Source organism: Puntigrus tetrazona, chromosome 11 (assembly GCF_018831695.1).
Source record: "Puntigrus tetrazona isolate hp1 chromosome 11, ASM1883169v1, whole genome shotgun sequence".
NCBI lineage: Eukaryota > Metazoa > Chordata > Actinopteri > Cypriniformes > Cyprinidae > Puntigrus > Puntigrus tetrazona.
In genome coordinates, this window is record NC_056709.1 from 15,387,702 (window position 1) to 15,411,165 (window position 23,464).

A 23,464-nucleotide genomic window follows, 5' to 3' on the forward strand; every position below is an offset into this window, starting at 1 on the left:
TCCTCTTCTTGTTTCTCACTCTGCCTAGCCTTTTTGAGCTCTCATTGCTAAGGCCCAGTGTTTTCTAGGTCAGATTTTAGCACATCATCTGGTGACGTGACCTGCGATGTAAAATAAAGAAAATGTTCAATATTTAATAGACCCCTTTAGAATCTGTCTAGAAAGCAGTTGTGGTCCAAATTCTGATACATATCTGAAAAAGAAAGACTAAAGACGTGGCTTTGAATTCAATACCATTTTTCGACCCAAATATAATTTTGAAGGTGCACAGATTAAATTAAATGCAAAATGGATTGCTTTTGGCCTGTAGGTCAGTTATGAGATTATATGCAATTAATTCATAATAAAACAAACTGACTTCCAAACTGAAGTCCATTAAATAAATTGTTGATTTATTAATATAATGTCATATCATTTTAAATGTTAAATGTAAAAGTTAATTTGTAGTCAAAATAAAACATGTTTTCAACACATTTACCGTGTTCAATTCATTACATTTCTGGTTTTAATTTTATGCAAAATCTATATACAGTCTTACATAATCCCACAAATATTGTTATTGTTTATAAATAGGTTAATTCAGACAAAACCTTATTTATTATTAGAGCGTTAATGTTTAAATCTTTATAAATTATATAAAACCTATTATACATTATATTTTATGTACATTTCAATTTTTCAATATTTTTTGTTCCTCATTGTTTATTTTTGGTTTTAGTTTGAATATTTTTAGTGATTATAACTTAATCTTGTTTCACTTAGTTACCAAAAAAATTCCGTTGAGGTTATTTAACTAAAATATATAATTGATTTTAATAATTTGTGTTTTACTGAACACTGAAAGAAGTTTTCAGAAGTTTCCTTTTATATTTTTTTATTTTAGTTTTTATTCTAATTTCATGTCTGTTGTCTACAAAATATGTCTGTGTAGCTTACTTTTTTAGAAATGTAACTTATTTCAGTTAGTTTCCGAAGGCGACATTTATTTATTTATTTTTTACAGTAAATAATTAGATTTATTGCAGCTTTATCTTCATTTTTGTCCGAGTTAACAATAACAACACTGATGCGGATCTGTGATTGTGGTATTGTCTGTCTGTTGAGCTGCAGCAGTATTATGGCATTAATCTGGAAGGTACCATATTGTGTTTGAACGGGGGGTGCTCCATCTGCCCGATATCCCAAGCTGATTCAAAACAAATCAGCAAGACTGACTCATAAATACACCTGGTCTAAACCCCTAAATAACTACAGTAGCACACACAAATCCTCTGGTCTTTCATCTATCCACCTAATTTTCTCTTAGCCATCGCCCCCCCCCCTCTCCTCCTCTCAGAATTGATCTCTTCCTGTGGCTCAGAGCAGCCAGGTGAGTCTGAGCTGCAGTGACACACACTATCAGAAGATTCAGTAACAGCCTCGGCATGTGCAGCCTGGGAGCTTAAAGGAGCATTAGTGAGCAGATAGGAAAGCCTAGGGAACAGCAGCGGTGACTGGCAAAAGACAGGCTGGTCGTGTCATAAATCAGCCTGGCACTGTCTGAGGAGAGAGAGAGAGAGAGAGAGAGAGAGAGAGAGAAAGAGAGAAAGAGAGAGAGAGAGACTCGAGACAGACCGCATTGCAGGGCAGACACACATAGCAGAGCATGAGTTCAGAAATGGAGGTGTGGAGCAGTTCGGGGATGGACGAGAGCGAAAGAGACAGCAGCACCAGTCATGATGAAGACGATGAAGAACCGGAGGACGAAGAGCAGCCCGACACTGAGGGTCTGTGCAGGGAGCTGGTGCAAGGTAACGGTGTGAGAGATGGAGAAAGAGCCACATGCTGTGAGGCAGGAGGGGAGAAAGTGTGAAGTCAGTCGTGAAGGTCTTTATTTGCTGAAGAGGATATTGAACAGCATGTCAATAAATCCTCTTTATCATCTGTTTTCTGAGGATGTCAGTAGTTTCACCTCCAGTCTCTGTGCTCGCATCATGTTTTTTTTGTCATGATGTAATGATGGTTTTGACCTTGTTGAAGTGTAGGTCTAAAATATGCAGCACAGATGGAAGTGCATATACTATATATTTATTGTAAGTGACCCCGGACCACAAACCAGTCATGATGGTTAATTCTTTCTAAATTTAGATGTATACATCATATGAAAACTGAATAAATAAGCTCTCCACTGATGCATGGTGTTTTTTAGGATTAGATAATATTTGGCCGAATATGGGTGCAAAAAAAATCTAAATATTGGCTTTAAAGTTGTCCAAATGAAGTTCTTAGCAACGCATAATACTAATCAAAAATGATGTTGTAATATGTTTACAGTAGGAAATGAGCAAATATATTATCTTTACTTATTTTTGGCATTAAAAGAGAAATCAATCATTTTGACCCTTACAATCTATTTTTGGCTATTGCTACAAATATACCCCAGCGATAGCGTACTATTTCTGGTCTATATCTTTTCAGTATTTTAATTTATTTAAAAAACACTTTCCTTTTCTGCTTGGTCCAATGAAGGATACTGGAATCATTGCCTGTCTTTGCACAAGAGCTAAATGACTTTTATTTGTCCAGTCACTTTATCCTGCCTGCAGAAGGTCAGTCCAGTTTCACGTAGTAAAGTCTACTGTCTTACTGTCCTTGATGTCCTTAATTCTCTCAGTGACGTAAATCACAGCAGAGCTGAACTCTTTTTAGGCCAGGTGAGCAGATTTAGCAGCGGCTCTGTCATTGGCCAGGAAGGAGTGAATGAAAGGCTGACACTAATCGTTGTGTACACTCCGGTTTTGCTTCAGGATTCAGATTTGATGCAGGACGTCAATAATACAAGCATTTATTGTGTTATGAAGTAAACATAATTGACAGTTTCCGTTTCTGAATGTCTTGAATATTAGTGGTTTCGTGTTCTCGGCGGTCAAAACACACCGTGGTTTGCGCAAACCAGGATTGTCTTCATTCCAAGCGATCACGTGTTTGTTTTGTTTTTCCGCTCGTTTTCTTTTTATAATGTTCTTGCAAATGGTTTTCAAAATATTATAGAGATTGGTTGGAAACTTTTTCAAAACTTAGTAGGCCCTAATAATTTGTTTTGCCCTACAGGCTGTGTAATAAGGTCAGTTGCGTTTATTATTGTTTTTGCATTTAGCTATTTTTGAGGTGCATTTAAGTGTCTCTAGCGTAGAAGCTTAAAGCTTTATTAACGTAGTCTGCTGAGCTAAGCTGTCACTTTCAGAGCTGGGAACCGCTGCCAAGCTCTTATTTTAGCAAAGTCAAACATGTCTCATTCCAGATGAAATTTGATTATGCCTCAGGGAAAGGCAAGGTCCAACCAAGTAAAAATACCTTTGCTGAAAACAGCAGAAAAATATTATGTACTTGTGTAGTACTTTGCATATATTACTGTAAAAAAAGAATAAAATAGGAAGCAGTATCTGTATTTGACAGCAGCACCCGAATCCAGGCCATTGTGTTCCTTTTAACTGAATGCCATTTAATACATTTTTATTTTATTTTATTTTATTGTATTTTAATTGAACTGATAAATAAACAATAAAAATTACTTTAGAAAATTCTATGATTTATATGTGTCTTTATATATTTTTTGTTTTTTCTATAGTGTATTTAAATAAAAAAAATTATTTTAAGTCTTTAAAGATCTCAGAAACAAGACATTCTTAGGATATTACATGTGTAAATATTTTAATATTTATTTTAGTAGTTTTTATATTTTATAATTGGTTCTTATTTTGTAATATATTGAATGAATTATGTAACATTTTTATTTTTCATAAAAAAAAAAAAAAGTGTACCCTCCGCAAAGTCTGTCTGGTGTGAATCACTGTCTGGAAGGTGTTTGCAAATGCAGGCCTGATCAGTATTTATGAATGAGAGAATTAACTCTTAATGAGGATCAGGCTGCTAAGAGGCTCTTGTTCTTGACTGCATAGACGTCTCTGTTTGCCTGTCTGATCATGACTGGGTCACATTGACTCTGCACAGGTCACACTTGTGTAAGCAGTGCTTGATCAGAGGAGTTTTTTCATGTCACACATACTGTTTGATGAGCTTTTTTCTCCCTCTGCAGTGCTGTGTTCGGAGAGAGTTGGTCAAATCACAAAGACGTATCACGACATTGAGGCAGTTACACATCTGCTTGAGGAGGTGAGAGACACAATCCCAAACAAACTAGTTGATGAAAATGATGCCACTCCCCTTCCAGTGATAACATAATAAAAGTCATGCTCGTCTTCCTCCGCAGAAAGAGCGTGACCTGGAATTAGCAGCCCGGATTGGCCAGTCGCTGCTCAAGCAGAATAAAACCCTGACTGAACGCAACAAACTACTGGACGAACAGCTGGAAATCACCAAGGAAGAGGTAATTATTGCTGTGCATTCACAGGTTTAACCCTTTCCGGTATCTGTCTGTTTAGCATTTGAATGAAAAATGTTAATATATATTATGCATAAACTGTATATAGAGGTTACTAACTGTTTCCTCATTAACGCTATAATAGATGCAGTGTATTGTATTCTATGGATGCTAATGCTGACTCTGGGTTTGTTCTTATAGATTGCTCAGCTGCGCCATGAGCTCTCCATGAGAGACGATCTCCTGCACTTCTATGCCAGCACTGAAGATATAGAGCATGCCTCAGAAACGCTGTGAGTTTCACACACACACACACACACACACACACACACACACACACACGCACACACACACACGCACACACACGCACATGCACACATGTTTTTTCTGAACAAACCATTCTTTTAAACTAAACAAACAGTGTTTTCTATCCACTAAACCAACCCCAAACCCACCTTTTAGTGTGATTATCTGCATAATATATTTATTTAATATTTTATGTATATATGAGACACACATATTTAGAAAACATTTACATGTATTTATGTGTATATATTTATATCAATATATATATATATATATATATATATATATATATATATATATATATATATATATATATATATATATATTGATATAAAAATATTTTGTTGGCAGCAGGCCAGTCACCACATTGTCAAAAAATTCAGGTTTTACTATCTTTGTGAGTAGTCTGAGGACATTTGGTTCACACAATGTAGCATAAACAGGTACACACATACACACAGTGATCAACTACTTAATTCTTCCATACTGATAAGTGTTTTATCTTCTTTTAGACTCATACGGAGTGATTCCTCCTCATCTCTCAGCAACTACATCAATTACGATTTGCTGCAACAGAAACTCAAGGGTTTAGAAGAGGAGAACTTCAAACTGCGCACAGAAGTGCGTTTAAATGCATGCATGCATTCACAAAAAATATCTAAATGCTGTGCTACTAGTTTCATGTTTTCACACCCATCGCTCTTTTTTTTTTTTTCTTTTAAGGCAAACGAGTTAACATTTGAGACCAACAGTTATGAGGAACAAGAGCAACGGCTTATGATGGTGTGTGTGGATGAACTCTGTGAGTAAATCACCCGTGATGCCCTTCTTTAAGTATAAGTTCACGTGATAACGGACTAAAGTGTCCTTTTTTTTCTTCCCACCAGCTACAGCAAATAAACAGGTCGTATCTCTGTCGGAAGAATTAGCCCGGAAGGTGGAGGATTCACTAAGACAGCAAGAGGAGATTAGTGGCCTCCTGGGACAGATTGTTGATCTGGAGCAGCGCTGCAAAGGGGTCAGACACACAAACACGCATACATGCTTACTCTGTTTCACAGCATTCGCGGAATACTTTTTTATAAACAAATACATCAAACTTGCTTCCAATTTCAGCTCACTGCTGAGAACGAGGAGTTAACGCAACATCTCAGTGCTTCCCGGGAATCCCAGGCTCAGCTTAAAACAGAGGTACAGTCTTCACAATATGCCTTCTTTTCAGCAAATGGCTCGGTGTGCCAATCGACGATGTTCTATCTCTCTCCGGTGGCAGCTGAAGGAACTGCAGGAGAGGTACTCTGAATGTGAAGACATGCTCCATGAGGCCAGAGAGGACATTAAGAACCTGCGCAATAAGAGTCTGCCCAACAGCACGGTCCAGCGATATAGCACTCTGGCATCCATCGTCCCAATGGATTCACTCGCTGCTGAGATTGAAGGAACCTTTCGGAAAGGACTAGACAGCCCAGCACCCACTGAATACAAGTGAGTACAGAAAAATAAAAAAAAAAACCATTGGAAATATTTGAAAGAGAAATAAATCCAAATAAATCCTTTTTCTCTTCAACTTTGTATTGATTGAAGGGTTCTAATTTCTAGAAAAGCCATGATTTCTAAAAAAAAAATTAATAAATAAATATTGTGATGATAATAATAAACAAAATGTTTCTTAAACACTAAATCAGCACATAAAGAGAATTTCTATAAGAATGCAGCTTTGCCATCACAAAAAGAACAATTTGAAATATTAAAAAATAGAAAAGTTATTTCAAATTGGAATAATATTTCACAATATTACTGTTTTGTTTTATTCAATAAAAGCAGCCTTGATGAGCACAAATATATTTTTAATTAATTAAAATTTTAGTATTATATTGTTTTTCAGGCAATTTATTTAGTAGTTTTAGCACAATTATTTAAATTGCCAATGTGGTAACAATACATGAAAACATATCTTGTTTTAAATAATTGATAGTTAATTTTCATTTAATTTAGAATTTCAAGAACTTGTTTAAAACTATTAAACAAGCTAAAAATATGGACCTCTTTGCAGATTAGTCAAAGCGGAATTAGCGTGTTTTGTTTATAATGTATATGTAAATGAAGTATATAACCCAGGACTGCAACATGACGTGTTTGTCATGAATTTTCTGTGCAGGAATCATCCGTTGCGGGTGTTTGAGACCGTAAAGGTGGCAAATCAGGTGGCTCGGCTACGCTCCCAGATTCACTCTCCGCAGGTTCCGGGTTCGAGCTCTACATCACTACGCTCTAGTCGAATCAGTACACCACGGACCAGTTATTATGAATCAGACAATGTTAGTGTCAGCATGGAGGATAAGCACTCCCCCCCGACGCATACACAGGATCAAGGGTCAGTGTCTATTTGTGTTCAACTTTTTACAAAAATGACTGACTATTAAAGGGTTATCTCACCCAAAAATGTATTTTTGTGTAAAGGACAATTTTTAATATAACTCCCATTGGATTTGTCTGAAAGAAGAAAGTCACTTAAACCTGGGTAGCTTTATATTTGAGTGAGCTAAACCTTTAAAGTGATTTAAATGATTGATTGATTCAATTAATAATAAAAACGAACATATCCCCTGCACAGGTTGCTGGAGTCGAAGCGTTTGGGCCAGCCAGGTACTCCAGGTGGGCAGGATTTGGAGGAAGCGCTCCGGTCTCTCTCAGAGCGTCAGGAGAGCCACACGTCAGAGCGGCCGTTCTTCGAGGTGGAGAGGGAAAGGAAACTGCGGGCCCTGCAGAGCGGAAGCAGCGGCAGTGGAGACGGCTCCAGCGGCTTCCTGACTCCCAACGGCAGCGTGGCGTCCACAGGAACCAACTACTCCGGCACCTCCACGCATTCCTCCGGCACAGGATCGTCCCGCTCGTACCTGCCTGAACGCCTGCAGATAGTCAAGCCGCTGGAGGGTCAGTAGATACACACGTCGTGAAAGAGTGACATTTAGATTAAATCAGTTACTGTTGTTTGAACCACAAAATAACAATTTCAAAATAAAGCAATAAATAATAAAATACGCTTTAAATAATAAAATACAAATTACAGTTTAGGAGAGTTGCACAATTCTACATCCTAATTTTACATTTTATTTACATACGCAAAGTCCTCTCTATAATTTTTTAGATATTATCCAGATATGTGAAATAATAGCCAGAAAAAAATATTTTTTAAAAGTGGAAAAGCTTTTAAGTAAAAAAATTTTAAAAAAATTTATATTTGAATAATTTTTGGTTTGGCTGTATATTATATGGTGATTTTTCTAAAAGGTTACGTATAGATAATAAAGTAAACCACAGATTCTGCAGTCAAGTAAATTTTGCCTGAAAAATACCCTTTCCTCTTCAGATAGTATATCAATTAGACATTAAGTAAAAAGTAAGTTATTCTTACAGTTACATGATAAAAAGATTTAGAGCGAAAAGACACATGAACCACATCCTAAACAAACATTTTTAGATTTACTCAAAAATGCATTTTATTTGCTAAAAAGTTTCAACTATTAGTCAACAGAACGCATATAGTATATTGTGTGAAGTTATGATCTTGCTGGTTATTTAGACGCCTTAGAAATGAGCATATCATATATCAGGAAAGAGTGGGTAAGCAGTAAACTAAGAATCTTTAAAAGTTAATGATAAAAGATAATTTTACTGACTGATTTCATCAGGCTCAGTGACCCTGCATCAATGGCAGCAGCTGGCCAAACCCAATCTCGGGGTCATCCTGCACCCACGGCCGGGTGTCCTCACCAAAGACTTCAGAGAGCTGGACGTGGACTTCCAACACGTCTACAGCCTCAATGACCTCGAGGAGGATGAGCCCGATCTGTCCAAATTCCCCAACCTCCTGAACGGCACCGTGGGTAAGAGCCCATTCACCTACAGCAACACACTCCCTTCATAATTCTTCAGACTGTTTGATTTTTGAAGCGATCAAAACACTTCAGGTCCAAAAACGTACTATAAAACGTATGTAAAAAAAAAAAAAAAAAAAAAAGCAAAGGGAAAGAAAATACATTCTATTTTCACGTCATCCTCATAAAAATATTTCAAACTGGGCTTAATGTAAGCCCATAAATTTTATGTTATCCATAAAAAGTAACTTTAATCCAATTATAAGGGTTATAAAAAGTAATATACACTAATTACGAGTACTTGATTTTGGAAGCTGATTATGTAATCCATGCTGTTTCCTAGCTGTTGTCCTGGCTTTAATCCACCCTGCCTTTAGTGTAGTGCTGTAGGTACCTGTCACGCGTAGCTGAATTTTGGCATGTGTTTGTGTTTCCTCACATGAACTCAGTCCCTTCATCAGGACCTAACATCCCTCAGACCTCACCCACACCTCCGACCACTAGCTGTCAGATCCTCCATCCCTCCGTCCTTCTCTCCTCCTTCTCCACCAGGTAAGACGCTGGTGCCTACACAGTGCTTATTGAGAAAGCTCTTTTTCTTTTTTGGACATACTCATAAATCAAGGTGATTCTTACCAGGGCTGCGTTTCCCAAAAGCATCTTTAACTTAAGTGCATCGGAGACCCATTGAAACCAATGGAGCCACGGTCAATTTAGGCTTATGATGCTTTTGGGAAACACAGCCCAGGGCTAGCCGATGTGGTATGCAGTATAAAGTTTATATCAGATTTTTTTAACATTTTTCTATATGGATTAAAAATGCATATATTTATTTGTAAAAAAAATCCATCCTGCGCAGTGTTGTCCAATGAAACAGTGTTTATATTAAAAGCTATGAAAACAAATATATAGCTAACGTAACCATGTAGGCTATGCTATGTATTATGTAGCTGTTAAATGGGCTCAAAACTTGGCTCAGTATGTGAGTGCAGAGAGGAGATTAAATGTTTTTTAAAGCAATGTGATGTTGTATGCTAATTAGCATATGACATCATCTAGTGACATTTAGCTACTTTTCATTGAAAGAAGTTGGGAACACTGTGAGTGAGTCACTCATTTAAAATGTAGGTTTGTTTAATAATGAAACACGCAGCTCTGCGTTGCTCAGAATGACGCAAAAGTTCTGCTGTGGCTTAATTTTAGAAAACAACTGAATTCTGGTTTGCAGTTCAGACTTTGTCAATTTAACATGTAAAACATGCCAAAAAGATAGCCCTAACTGTTTCCACTTAAAACAATTAAAATTAAGCACTTGGAGAAATATCAGAAACGTGTTAATATTTAGTATTTCCTTGCTCATTCCCCCTGCTTTCATCTGTAACAGGAAACGCTGGAACCGGCTCTTTGTACAGTTGTAATATCGTCCTCCATAAAGTAAGACATGTCAGGCATGGTCTCTTTTAACCCTTTACTAGGATGATCCGAACTCCATCCACTAACATTCTTTTCTCTCTAACCTTAGGTTTCATTCAAGAACAAACAAAACATCGTAGCATAACGGCATCAAGACATTTTGTTACTAATTCTGTCTTCTCTCCTGTACAGATTTAGGTTTAGGTGAGAAAGCTGCATGTCTCATGCATTGCACATCTGTTTTCAAAAACCGCTTTTCTGTTAAGGTTATGTTTTATTGGGGGAATTTACTCATTCTCAAAAATAGCTGGTTATAAATTTAGTTTAATTCTCGTAAAAGTTGGTGTTAAGTACTCCTTAACATCTTTGCATTACTAATCTGGACTGTTTTATTTTATATATTATAAGATTGAAAAATGTATATATGTGTATGTGTATATATATATATATATTATTAAGTATACCTATATTGTAAAATGTAAACATTATAGCTCATAAAATGAAATACCCTTTATATGTAGGGTTTTAAAATCAAACGTATACATTTTAAATAATTTAAAAAATTTGGAAATCTGTCACATTTTGAGAATTACTCTATACTAGACTGTGCATGTTACATTAAAGTCTTTTTCTAAATGCTGTTAAACCATCTTGTGGAAGTCTCATCATTGCATTCTTTTATTCTTCAGCATGATCATTCACTTCATTCTGTGTGTTTCTAACAAAAAAAGCTTTCACTAAGGCTTGTCCTGTAACACTGCCTTGTTTATTTCTGGTGTTGTTTGGCTGACACTGATCTTCTATGTTTTCTCCACAGCCTTTGGCCCCGCAATGCATCCACTTGTGGGAGCTGTGAGCACGTGAGGACATCGTCAGGCCTCCAGTGCATCTCTGGGTCCACATCACACCTCCACCAGACCTCCTCCCTCGGTCTGCTACAGCTTGTATCAGAGCGCGGCATCTCGGCTGCAGTTCACCCCAACTCCCCTCTCCTTCACAGAGCCACCGCATCCTCGGTGGAAGCACAGCGGGGCTCTGACGGTAGTGAACAAGACAAAAGAGAAAAGGAATGGCAGGGAAACATTTTCAGTGTCAACCTCGTGGAAAAACTCAGAAGCCTGGGCCTGTACAAAGTGGTTGCCAGAGGCTTTGTGGATTTTGGTCGAAAAGAAAAACCAGGCCCACATGACACGTAAAAAGACGTTCACCGTTAAAGGTGCATCACCCTCATTGTGGCATGCAGCTAAACTTTTCCCGTTTGTAACGGGACGTTCCGAAAGCCATATCCAGTTTTTATTTCTGTAGTGACTACTTATTGGCACTGGGAATTTTAAGTGTGGACTGCACCTCGATTTCATTATGAAGTCAAACACGTCTGTGTTTATATCATTGTTGTCGTAGGGAGTTTTAAACGCCCTTCAGAAGGGAACAGCTGTACATTTGTCGAATTTTTAACGTCCTCTTTTGTTGAGACTTTGTCACTATCCAATCACTGTTTTACTGTTATGAAATTGTAGCAGCACTACAGAAAAATGCACTATGTGGCCTGAATTTTTGCTTGCTGCCAAGCAAGCATCGGTGTCAGTAGTGCGTTTTGCTTCCTGACAAAAAAAACATTTGTTCATAATAGCACTTTTCAGGGCATTAAAATCCCTTTTTCGGGAAATGCAGGATACATTATGTGAGGTTATGTACTGTACCTGCAGTCTAAACACTGTAAAAATGAAAAGCTGTATTTATGCTGACTGTCGGTGGTCAGTTTACGAAACATACCGTCTTGTTAAATGAATAGAAGTGATCTTGTGCTTTATTTTCACTGTGCTTTAAAGAAAGAACTCCTCATGAGATGGTACACCTTGCACACATGTATGTAATGAAACTTTAACTCCACGGACACGTTTTCACTTTAAGGTTTTTAATGTATATGATTGTGTTTCGCAAGAATCAGGGATGCAGTAATGAAGTGCTCTAGAGCCGTAAGTACACGATCTGGTAATTCTAACACTGAGTCTTCTAGGGATGAACTTGTATCGCAGGATTATTCATTGAACACTGCTTTGTTTCTTTTTCTCACCGTCAACATATTCCATTGCGTCCACTTGTGTTTGTCAACCAAGTGAGCAGAAATAAAGTAATATATCTGTATATGGAGAAAGCCTTGTATGCGTTTGAAATATTCAAATGGGCATGATGAGGTGTAGCATTTACTGGTCTAAAGTCTCAGACAAAATTGTTATTTATAAAGTAATATATTTCAATAAAAATATCTACCTGAAATTCCACTCTGCATAAAAACACAATGCGTCATTTAAAAAAGAAAAAGAAAAAAAAAAAAAAAAAAAGTAATTATATAAAGCATTGTTCATTTACACAAGGATGAGATGTTAAAAAACAGAGTAATAATTGTATTTTTTACATGAGAACAATGTTTAGACACTGTAGCTTCACAGTTAATTAAAAGCCCACGAGTTCACCAAGTGTTTCAGGCACTCATACTGTGTTAAATAGCAATAAAGATTTCAGTATATTTCTGACCTGTGTGTTTTATTTGTGAATGAACTGTTTTTATTTATGCTAAGTACAATATAACAGAGTATCCACCTTATTTTTTAAGCCTTTTTTTTATATGCCAAGAATTCCGGTTTATTGTGTTGTAAATGGTAAAACCCTTTGTAGTACAAACCAATGTGTTCATAATTAGGATAATACACAAAAATGATATGGTGTTTGGATTATCAAGCAGCAAAACCAACGTTTCATACAGCTAAAAATAGCTGGAAGCAAATGACACCGGAAGCCTCCCACATAACAATTTACAAATGGCCGCGCCCAGGGAAAAAAAAATAAGGTGGTTAACATAGATGCTGAAATAGACGTGGCCGGAAACCAACAATAAATACATTTTCTACCTATTTTATATATCTTTATTAATGCTTAAAACACAACGTGAATCTCACAGGTGTGCGTATGCGTTGTGTTAATGCCGAAAGACGAAAATACGTATTTTCCTAGCATAGCAAAACTGATGTTTTACCGATGTATTTACGTTTCTGGACCTGGGAACATTTCAGTTTCGATTTCATCAAACCTATCTTAATTTGTGTTCCGAAGATAAATGAAGGACTTGACGTGAGGGTGAATAATTAGGGACATTATTTTCATTTTGGGATGAACTAACCCTTTAAGACTATAGCGGGGCAGCCTATTGATATTCATCAAGCACAAGTCAAAATAACTCGCACCCAGTAGACACAAAACATAGGCTAGTTGCAAGTATATTTAATGACAAAAAAAAATCACAGTAACGTTACAGAGTTTAATTCTCAGTCTGTACTCCGACGACCAAAATCTACCCAGCCTTGATAATCTGTAACGCAGTCCTCCCGCTGCATGATTTCTGCCAAAAACACGAAGAACAGCGAGTAAGAGAGGCTTCGTCTCTGCTAATGCTTTACCTCCAGAGACACGCACCTGACAGTGCTTGTAAGAGCTGGCGGGACATGAGCTCTCGCTGATCCTCCGGTAAATGCGCGGAACGACTGGCACGGGACAGCCTCTCCGGTGTCTCCGGTGGTCTCTTCAGAAGCCGTTCCGTCGCCTTTCTGTTCGCAGGAGCGTCTTTGGACAGAGGAGAGGCCACACATGCCACCGCCAGCATCGCTATAGCGGTCAATACAACACACTTGGCCATCATTTCTGTGAAAAAAAGTGTTAAATAGCCGTAGTTTTGTATTAATATACACAAATACGTTCCTGCAGGACATCCAATTTAATGTTGATATATAACAGAAATGGCAGGCTACATGGTTTCTGAAACCAGCTAAAATTTGTTGGCTTGTTCATTGCTGGTCATATGGTCTGCTAGCTATAAGACCAGTTTAGACCAATATATATATATATATATATATATATATATATATATATATATATATATATATATATATATATATATATATATATATAAGCAGTTAAAAATATTAAGAAAAACCTGATTTACCTGAATAGTGCTGAGCCAGAAAGCAGTGTAAGAATGAAAACCCTGTAAAGCAAAATTACTGGTCAGTCCCTTTATATTTCAGTTTTCAGAAAAAAAAAAAGTTTGAATCAATGGAGTTGAATAATTGTTCAGGAGGAGGTACATGTTTAAACAGAGTACGTCAGACACGACAGTAAACTGAACAAGGGGAAATTCATCGGTTGTTTGGGAGAGTTGAACATAGTTAGCATTACTAAATTGAAAAACATAAGGAAAGTTGCAGCGGTTAAATAATGAGAAGTAGCTTTAAAATAAATTTGATCTGTAAAAAGGATTTTTTTTTTAATTCATGTCAGCATCTCATCTAATCATTTGTCCTCTTGTAATATTATACGATGTGAAATCAATGTGACTTTTTAAAAAAGTGTCATATTGATTCGAAGGAACCGGTGGAGAAAGGCAGTGACGCAGAGCTTTTTTGATTTTATTGCTGAGGACATCCTCTCAGGACCATTAGTTTTATGTACCTAAAGATTTTACTCAAGAACTCGATCCCATGCTATCGTGTGTGTCTGAGGTGAACAAACAACTGCCAGTCCGCCGCTGAACTCACGGTCTGTAAGGTCTGTGACATGCTGCTTCCAGCGTTTTCCACCTCTCCGTATCTTTAGCACTGGTGAAGGATGATATAATGGCAACCACATTGCATCCAAATCTATTAATCTGTGGAAAACACATTAAAGATTCGGTTCTCATTCGATGACTGTAGCAAAGCATTTCTGCATGTGCGTAATGTATATGGAGCACACAAAAACGGCATTCTTCCATCTTTAAAACAACAGCCTTCCTGATAACGTTCAGGGTCCAGACGCACTCTCTCTCTGTTTAAATCTAGAACATCTCTTTAAAAATATATATTGTAGAAACGTAATTTCCAGTAAAGCTGCTTTGCAATGATTTGTATCATAAAAATGAACTTGAATTGAACTGAATAAGCTTTGGGGAGCATTAAGTCATGCATGTCTGGATGAAATGCATATTGAAAGCCTTATTGCAAGAATGAAGAGCGACCAGAAAGTCCTTCATCGTTCAATTAACCTTACGTCAGTCTAAACGTATGACTAAAGATAGTGTTCTGAAGAATATCCATAACCAGTTTTGGTTACCAGCTAACTTCTTTGTGTAAAATATTTTATTTCATTTTCCACAGACGAAAGAAAGTTGGGACTAAGCAATAAAAAAAGATGAAACAAAAGTAAAATATATTTTATAAATATATTTTATCTCGAAAAGTATATTTAAAGCATTACGCTCTAGACAAATGATTTTCATTACTCAAGAGAAAGATGCGTTTAAGTGACAGATTTTGGAAAACTTCCAAAGGGGATACGTGCTTTTACAAGTGAAATCCGCAGAGTGAAATATTTTCTTCAGAATGGGTCGAGCCTCACGCATTTGCACGCAAGTTTTGACAGTAAAAGTCAAAATAGTAGAAAGCATGATTGATTTCCTATGAATTTTACCATTCACCCACTTTTTAAAACGTCAACTAATATATCCCCCTCTGTCATCTCTACCAGCTAATCCGTTTGATCAGGTTACATCAGCACGTTTCGAGAGATGATGACATTAGGGTACTAATGGGACAAAATGTACTTAAACTGTGTTTTTACTTCATTCTGACACATGAATCCATTCATAACGATTGATGGTTATTGTTCAGATGCATGACATTTGAGTGTGTTTTTATTCCAAGCTTGAGAAAGAACCATTTGTGTCATGTTACCCAAATGCCAAAGCGAAACCCTGATGAACGTTGCGGTAAATCCACAAAATAAATAAACATCTGAAAAGGGTTTAAAGATGTCTGCCGCGTGCGTGTGCGTAATTAATGGCTGCATGTAAAAAGTTATAACTTTTCATAAAAGCCACTGTTCATTTTTCGAGCTGGCACGTCTCCAGTACAAACAAATCAGTTTATACAATAGAAAAACAGTTAAAGAAGTAATCTCCGTAAGCCACAAATCATTTTACAGGTTTTTGAAGGTCAAGGGTGTGATAGCAGGTTTTTGAAGTCTTTTAATCTGCATCCGGGCACAGGCGGGTCTCGCTCACATTCCATCTATTCACTGGAAATGGAAATCTGACACCGTGTAGGATGCAGCAGGGCTATATAAGACGATTTTTAGGTTAGGTGTTTAGTTTGCGCATCAAAGGACATCTTAAACGAGCACAGATCTTCTCGCTCAGCCATGTCGGTCCGTCGCAGCAGTAAGACGTTCACCACTCAGAGTGTGTTCGGGTCATCTTCCTCTGGTGCCCTGGTCAAGAGCTCAGGGGCCTCTATGTCTTTTGGTGCACAAAACTACGCTGGGGGCTTTGGTGGCCGTATCTCCAGATCTTTGTCCACTTCATCCTTGACGACGGCTGGTTATGAGCTCACGCTGCATGGCAATGAGAAGCAGACCATGCAGAACCTCAATGACCGCCTGGCTTCGTACCTGGAGCGGGTAACACACCTGGTTAACTTCAAATTGTATCAGAAATTATGTAATTTTTTTTTTTAATCTAACAAGCAGTGATGAATGATTTTTAAAACACATATTTATATAAAAAAATTTAAAATACTATTATGAAATAGAAATTTTTTAATCCATATATCAACATTTATTTTCAATTCCTAAAATCCTAAATTATATTTAAACAAATGTTATAGCATTTTATATTTACATTCTGTATAAGAAAGACATTCTTTTGTTTAATGGATGGACCAATGCATTTAATTAAACATTTTAATTATAATCAATATTCTTATTGTAATTATTGTAATTTATATATATATATATATATATATATATATATATATATATATATATATATATATATATATATAATTAATATTCTTATATTCTTATGTTATTGTTTAAGAAAAAAATTATAATTTGTTAAGGTTGTACGTTTTACTATTTACTCAAATTACTTTTTATTACTGATTACTGTATGTAGATAAAGTTATGTTAAATTTTCATGTAATCATTAATAATAGCTTATTTCTAAATAGTTAAGCCTAATCAAAAATATTTAAAATACTTTTAGTTCTGTCTTTCTAAATCAAGTCTAATTATTTCTGTATTTCCTAAAATCAAAAGATGTAACGCTGAGCATTAGAAATTCGGTCACATACATCCTTGAATTTTTGTGTGTTGAATCTTCCGCCCAGTCTTGTGTTTAATGATTTTCTGAAAACCCTGTGTGCGTTTCGCGTTTTAGGTGCGCACTTTGGAGCAGGCCAACAAGAAACTTGAGCTGCAAATTAAGGAGTTTTACGACAACAAGAGGCCGATGCAGAGCAAAGACATGAGTGCTTATTTCAAAACCATTTCAGAGCTCCGCACGCAGGTAGATCCTCTGTCAATCATCTGAAGGATCACACCCTTGAAATGATTGAAATGGCATGAGGTGAACACTGCCTCACCTTATGCCATGCTTTGTGTTTGAAATACCACACATACCAACAGGACAGTCCTGTTCATACTTTCTCTGCTTTAATGCTGGCATGATGCTGCTAATGATAATATAAAATATACAAGTGACTCTGGACCACAAAACCAAATGCTGAATACGTGGGGCATAAAGTAACACAGGGTTAAAAAATTTCCGCACATGCTAACATAACACAATATACTGTATTTATTAATCACCACATCAGCAATACATAGAGAAACAAGTGAGCAAAAAGTCTTTTGAAGATATCGCTGAACATTTATTTTATGTATTTTACCATAGTAAAATTGTATTTCTGGCTTAAGTAAATTTTCCATTTCATTTCATTATTATTAATAATAAAATGAGATAACTGTTTTATAGAAAAAATATATTTGTTTGGTGTATATTTTTCATGAGCTCAGATAATATCTTGAGCTGTTAATACAAGCATGTTACAACATACTCCTCAGATGTTACAATCACATTTTGCTTCCAATTTTTCAGGGCAAAAAAAGATAAACATATGCACTGTGTGAAACAAGGTGGCATAAGGATAGGATAGGACAACATTTGGCTAAAATCTGGAATCTGAGGGCACAAAAATATCGAAATATTGAGCAAATCACCTTAAAAACGAAATCATTAGCAATGCTTGTTACCAATCAAATTTTTCTATATTTACAGTGGGAAAATGACAAAATATCTTCATGTAAAATTGATCTTCACTTCATATCCTAATGAATTTAGGCATACAAATTCTATAATTTGGACCCATATAACGTAATGCTGTTGCCAATATATTAACATCCCTCGATTAACAACACACTCCCATGTTTCCAAAAGATTAACAGCCATTTCTTGGAGAACGCTGGGCTCCGTCTGAAGCTGGACAACACTCAGCTCGCAGCTGAAGATTTTCAGATGAAGTACGTGACTTGTCAACCAACACATATTTTCAGAATGTTTCAATTTTTGAGCGTAGAATTACACGGTACGCTCCTTTTTCAGTGTCGGTGGCTTCATCTTCAGGATTATGCCTCATGAAATGCCTTTTCTTTTTGGCTGTGGCAGGTATGAGATGGAAATGAATGTGCGCGCGACCGTGGAAGCGGATTCGGCTCGACTGCGTGGGGTCCTGGGAGAGATCAAACTCTCCATTGGAGATCTAGAGAACCAGTTTACCGGGCTGAACGAAGAGCTGCTGTACATCAAGAAGAACCACGAAGAGGTACCTTTTCGCTCCTCCCTCACAAATGCGACCGATTATTTCACAAGAACAGTTTCTGGAAGAGCGAATGCTTCTTTTCTGCAGGATCTGCATTTGTTGCGGCAGCAGCAGAGCGGCTCTGTTAACGTGGAGATGGACTGCGCCGCTCAGTCAGACATGGACAAGGAGCTGCAGGAGATGAGAGCGCAGTACGAGATGCTTATTGAGAAAAACCGCAGAGAGGCTGAAAGATGGTTCCAGAGCAAGGTGAGCCAGTAGGACAGGTTCACCTTCGAGAAACAATACGATAGACCTAGCAGAGGAGGGTGAACATTCCCCTGAAAGGTTATAGGGATTAAAGAGTGGAATGTAATTCATTGTGTTCAAGCTCATTTCCAAATAATTATTGAAATTCCAGCTGTCTGATGATACGCTTAGCGACAGTCAAGTAATCATTAAGTCTTTCTGCTGTCAAAACTTCCAAATATTTTGTCGGGTTTAGACAATTAAAGAGGCAGGAACTCCTAAAGCAAAAGCATTTTAGGTTTATGAGAACATTCCAAGGTAATCCAACATACTCTCATTGCAGTTTATAGCTATGTTATGTTTTGGCGAATTAGTAGCATATTTGAATCAGATCCAGTTCAGTTTTTTTTCTATTTACTTTTTTTTATTTTGTTTTTTTTTCAGTTTTACTTTTTGTTTTAATGACTAAATACAATTTGTCTAATCAAAAAGCATGTCTAAATATTTGAAATCATAAAAAAATTGCACAATTTAAGAGCAATTTATTAAAACTTTAAGAAAAATTACATTTTTAATGTTTTTATGTGTTTATGTAATGTTTTTTTTTTTTTCTAAAAGTTGGTTTTATTTTTTACCAAATTCTTTTACCAAATTTTTGGACTCCATTTTAAATGTTTCATTACATTTTAATGGTCAAAAGCCTTTTTAGATTAATATATGTATTTTTGTACCATTTTGTTTTAATGTTGTGTATTCACATTTTTCAGCTGAATTCATTCTGGTAAATATTTTGTCTGGTAAAAATTCCGTAAAAATAATATTTTGATAATTCTATCAGTTGTAGCAGTACTATCGTGACATTAATTAGGCTAATATATTTCTGACACAGTTTCTTCAAGTAACTTTTAGTCCAAACGTTAGTCCGTATTTTGATTTAAGTGTACTTATATTAATCCAAAATTTGCTAATTCTGTATCCGGTATCAGACGATTATAGCCAGTTATACAGTAACCGGACTGGATTCAGTCCAAATTTTACACATCCTCAAAATTCATAGGACCATACTTTTTGTACATTTTTGCATAATCTTACACCTCAGTGTTAGATTTAGTGATTTAGTTCATTCTGCGGTAATTCAACAGACATGAACTCAAATATATACACACAGCAGGCAGTATTCTGACACCCTACTATTTTTTTATTCATTCATTCATTACTTTACCTGTGTGGTTTTTTTCAGGCGGAGGTTCTGCAAACTCAGGTGACATCCAGCCATACTGAAATCAAGACGTCTCAGACGGAGCTCACTGATCTGAAGAGAACTTTCCAGAGCCTGGAGATAGAGCTACAGGGGGTTCTCGCAATGGTATATTATCACAAATATCTCTGCTTATTTTTTATTGCACAATTAGTTCTGGTATTCTGATTGAATTGTGCTACGTGCTAAGATTGAAGCAATGCAAATATATGTTTGGTAGCACAATCTGATGATTCGCATATACACTGGTCCTTGAATGTGATTGGCTGATCAAAAGCCCTGTGTTATAGGCACCTTGACTTTTTAACTTTTTGCAGTTATGACTTTTTTCCTCACAACTGTGAGTTTACATCTCACAGGTTTAAGAGATAAGGATTTGCTATATGCAAAAAAAACTCTCAAAATTGATAGCTGTAACCTCAAAATTGCATGCCACGTAGTTATATAAATCAAGATATAAATCCAGAATATCTTGCAGTTCTGCTTTTATAACAAGCATTTGCCAAAGTGGATTTTATTCTTAGAAAATGAGACAGAATTGTGCAATAAAAAGTAGCAATTACCTTTTTTTGTTTTACTCATTAGTTTCAGCATGTATTTGTGGTGCAAAGTAAATCTAAGTTAATAAATGCTAGTATCCTGCTCACACTCGCAATCATGCTGTTGAACTTAAATGTTTTCAAGAGCTAGTGGACTTATAATATTACATTTCCACTAAAGCATTTGATTTGCATGCTATGCGTGTACTCATTTTGCGCAGAAACAAAATCTGGAGCAGAGTTTGGCTGATGTTGGCATGCGTTACGCGGCCCAGCTCAGTCAGCTGCAATTGCGCATAGACCATCTGCAGGAGGAGCTACAGAGACTCAATGCCAACATCCGACAGCAGGCTTCGGAGTATCAGATACTGCTGGACATCAAGATGAGGCTGGAGATGGAGATCGCCGAGTACAGGAGGCTGCTGGATGGAGAAGCTCACACGTATGTAAAACAGATATATTAAAGAATTAGTTCACCCAAAAATCACCTTCACAGCATCGTAGGTGTATGTTATTTTCGCTTATATAAAAAATTGTACAGGCCCCTTAAAGACTTTCCATGGGGATAAGCAGGTGTTTGCTGTATACAGTTCGGAAGACGTGAAATAAAGTCTGTGTGTCCGTAATAAAACGTCCCTCAAACTTAATCAAAGGAAAGCCAGTCTCTGGTTATATTGTATATCGAAAATGTTTTTCTTTTCAAATCCTCGGTTTATGCCTCTAATTTTTTTTTGTTCTCTGTCTACATTTGTCACTAATCGCGACTGCGAAAAAAGTGTTTATTATGTTTTAAATATGATTTTTTTTCGCTACAGGAGTTATGTGAGGGAAGTTTTTTTTTTAACAGATACTCACTTTATTTAACGTCTTCCGAAGCGCATAAAGCAAGCACCCATTTATCTCCAGAAGAAGGCTTGGAGCGGCCTATGTTTTTAATATAACTCTGATTTGATTCCTCTGAAGGAAGAAAGTCAAATACACCTAGCTAACCCTTTGAGTTGGTGAGCTTATGCGCTGTATCAGCTACGAGACCCAGAGTATATCATTGTGTGTCCTGTAGGACCTTCATAAGCACATCTGCATCATCTACGACTAAATCCACCGTGACAGAGACAGAAACGGTGACCAAAACGGTGGAGATCAAGGAAGAGGAAGGTGAGTAAAATGACATTCTCAGCCAATGCAGAGCGGAAAAGGATGAAACCAGGCAGTGATACATGTGTGTCTCTTTGGTAAACCCTTATAGAGTATAACCCTCACCTCCAGCGCCGAGTGAAGGTCATTGTGGAGGAGCTTGTGGATGGAAGAGTCGTATCTTCTTCTGTTGAGGAGAATGTCCAAGAAATTAGCTGAGAAGATAAGGCAAAACAGTCTTGCATATAAACTACAGTATATATATATATATATATATATATATATATATATATATATATATATATATATATATATATATATATATATGTTAGTACTAGGGTGACCATATGTTCTCTTTTACCATGGCTGGGGTTTCTACATTACCTAATGTCCTAGGTTTAGTTAGTTGTTTTCATACTTGTTAAAGAGAATGACTGAACGGTAGTTTGGCCAATAACATGCAGACATTGAATATGATTAACCAATCATGGCTCGCGAGAAAAAGAAGTGTCTTTAGAGCAATGCAAACAATTTGAATATATATATTTTCTAAGGGCTCTAGAGAGCACATAAATAGGAAAAGTGGCAAAATTAGGAAATTTAGATATCTTAGCCAGGACGTGTATCGAAAAAAGATAACTTATTGTCACCCTAGGTAATGCAAATTAAAAGTATTAATATTAATTATGTAGAAATGAGCGGGGATTGTTGTAATTGGTGTTTTTCCCTGCACTAAGAATAAAATGTATAACTTAATTTTGGTGTGTTTCGGAGATTAGCCACTAGGTGTCGCAGTTGCCTAATACATGAAGCGCTCTGTTATAGCAGGGGTGACACACCTGAAGCAAATAATTACGATCTTCAGAATCATTTAAAAATTAAAGGCAGGTGTGTTTGATTAGATTTGAAGCTAAACTTGCCAGGAGCAGGGTTCAGCTGCCCTGGGTTATATATAATCTTTAAAACAGCTGAGAGTTAGGGATATGAGAGAGCAAGTCAGATCAGAGTGAATGAAAATCACATGAACATCACTTGTGTCATTTAAGCTAAATTGATTAAAATGTAAAATGAAAGACAAAAATAAATGAAATAAAAATAATACAATTTTAATATTCCCAAGTACAGATTTTTATAAAAAAAAAATAAAGCTTTTAAACAACATATTTAAATGTATGCACTTCTACATATCTAAATCTATTTGTGTAGTAATGCAGAATACTGGCCACTAGGTGTCAGAGTACATTCAGTGTATGTGCTGTGATGGGCACACATGCCATTCCTGTCATGCAGCACATTTTCATATACCTTTCATATATCAAATGCTAAATGTGTAAAGATGGAAATCACAGAATCCAATTAAGAAAGCATAACGTTGAATTAAAGGAAAATCACAATTTTGTTTTGAGAGGATGCTGACATTGTAATTCCCTATGGCTAGGATTTGATGAACTCACTTTTTTTTTTTAATTAGATTTTTTTTTATTTTTGATGCATTTTAAAGAGATATTACACTCCAAATGAAAATTCTTTCATTATACAGGCTATTCAACTTTCTTCTGCTATACACCACATGTGAAGAATATGGCTGAAGTAGTTTAAGTGTTTTTTTTTTTATTGTGATGATTTTGGCTCACATTAAACAAAAACCCACCAATTCACAA

At 36.4% G+C, this 23,464-nt stretch overlaps 3 protein-coding genes across 5 annotated transcripts; 2 read left to right on the plus strand and 1 right to left on the minus strand.

Annotated features, from left to right (window-relative positions):
- The first annotated feature begins 1,364 nt into the window (after positions 1 to 1,364).
- On the plus strand, positions 1,365 to 12,491 carry hap1 (huntingtin associated protein 1). 3 transcript variants are annotated; one of them, XR_006252122.1, is made up of 16 exons: positions 1,366 to 1,790; positions 4,076 to 4,152; positions 4,250 to 4,366; positions 4,562 to 4,653; positions 5,179 to 5,287; positions 5,390 to 5,468; positions 5,554 to 5,684; positions 5,783 to 5,857; positions 5,940 to 6,151; positions 6,825 to 7,040; positions 7,281 to 7,600; positions 8,359 to 8,553; positions 8,994 to 9,096; positions 9,929 to 9,978; positions 10,067 to 10,161; positions 10,775 to 10,910. XR_006252122.1 is itself a non-coding variant. In XM_043252791.1 (15 exons), the coding sequence occupies exons 1-14, from the start codon at positions 1,646 to 1,648 to the stop codon at positions 9,960 to 9,962; spliced, it is 1,905 nt and encodes a 634-aa protein (XP_043108726.1). In that variant the 5' UTR covers positions 1,366 to 1,645; the 3' UTR covers positions 9,963 to 9,978; positions 10,775 to 10,913. The 3 variants fall into 3 exon arrangements, 2 of the variants coding, with proteins under 2 accessions (XP_043108725.1, XP_043108726.1); XM_043252791.1 differs by lacking the exon at positions 10,067 to 10,161 and having other exon boundaries at positions 10,775 to 10,913; XM_043252790.1 differs by lacking the exons at positions 9,929 to 9,978; positions 10,067 to 10,161 and having other exon boundaries at positions 1,365 to 1,790; positions 10,775 to 12,491.
- A 725-nt stretch (positions 12,492 to 13,216) lies between these two features.
- LOC122354564 (gastrin/cholecystokinin-like peptide) lies at positions 13,217 to 13,984 on the minus strand. Its single transcript, XM_043252801.1, has 3 exons — positions 13,955 to 13,984; positions 13,429 to 13,653; positions 13,217 to 13,354 (listed from the first exon to the last, which is right to left on the minus strand). Exons 2-3 carry the CDS (start codon positions 13,649 to 13,651, stop codon positions 13,281 to 13,283), a joined length of 297 nt encoding a protein of 98 aa, XP_043108736.1. The 5' UTR covers positions 13,652 to 13,653; positions 13,955 to 13,984; the 3' UTR covers positions 13,217 to 13,280.
- Positions 13,985 to 16,151: 2,167 nt separating this feature from the next.
- krt99 (keratin 99) lies at positions 16,152 to 23,208 on the plus strand. The gene is made up of 9 exons (XM_043252795.1): positions 16,152 to 16,443; positions 17,204 to 17,332; positions 18,263 to 18,345; positions 18,491 to 18,647; positions 18,732 to 18,893; positions 20,113 to 20,238; positions 20,891 to 21,111; positions 21,730 to 21,824; positions 21,916 to 23,208. The coding sequence occupies exons 1-9, from the start codon at positions 16,186 to 16,188 to the stop codon at positions 22,020 to 22,022; spliced, it is 1,338 nt and encodes a 445-aa protein (XP_043108730.1). The 5' UTR covers positions 16,152 to 16,185; the 3' UTR covers positions 22,023 to 23,208.
- Positions 23,209 to 23,464: the final 256 nt, after the last annotated feature.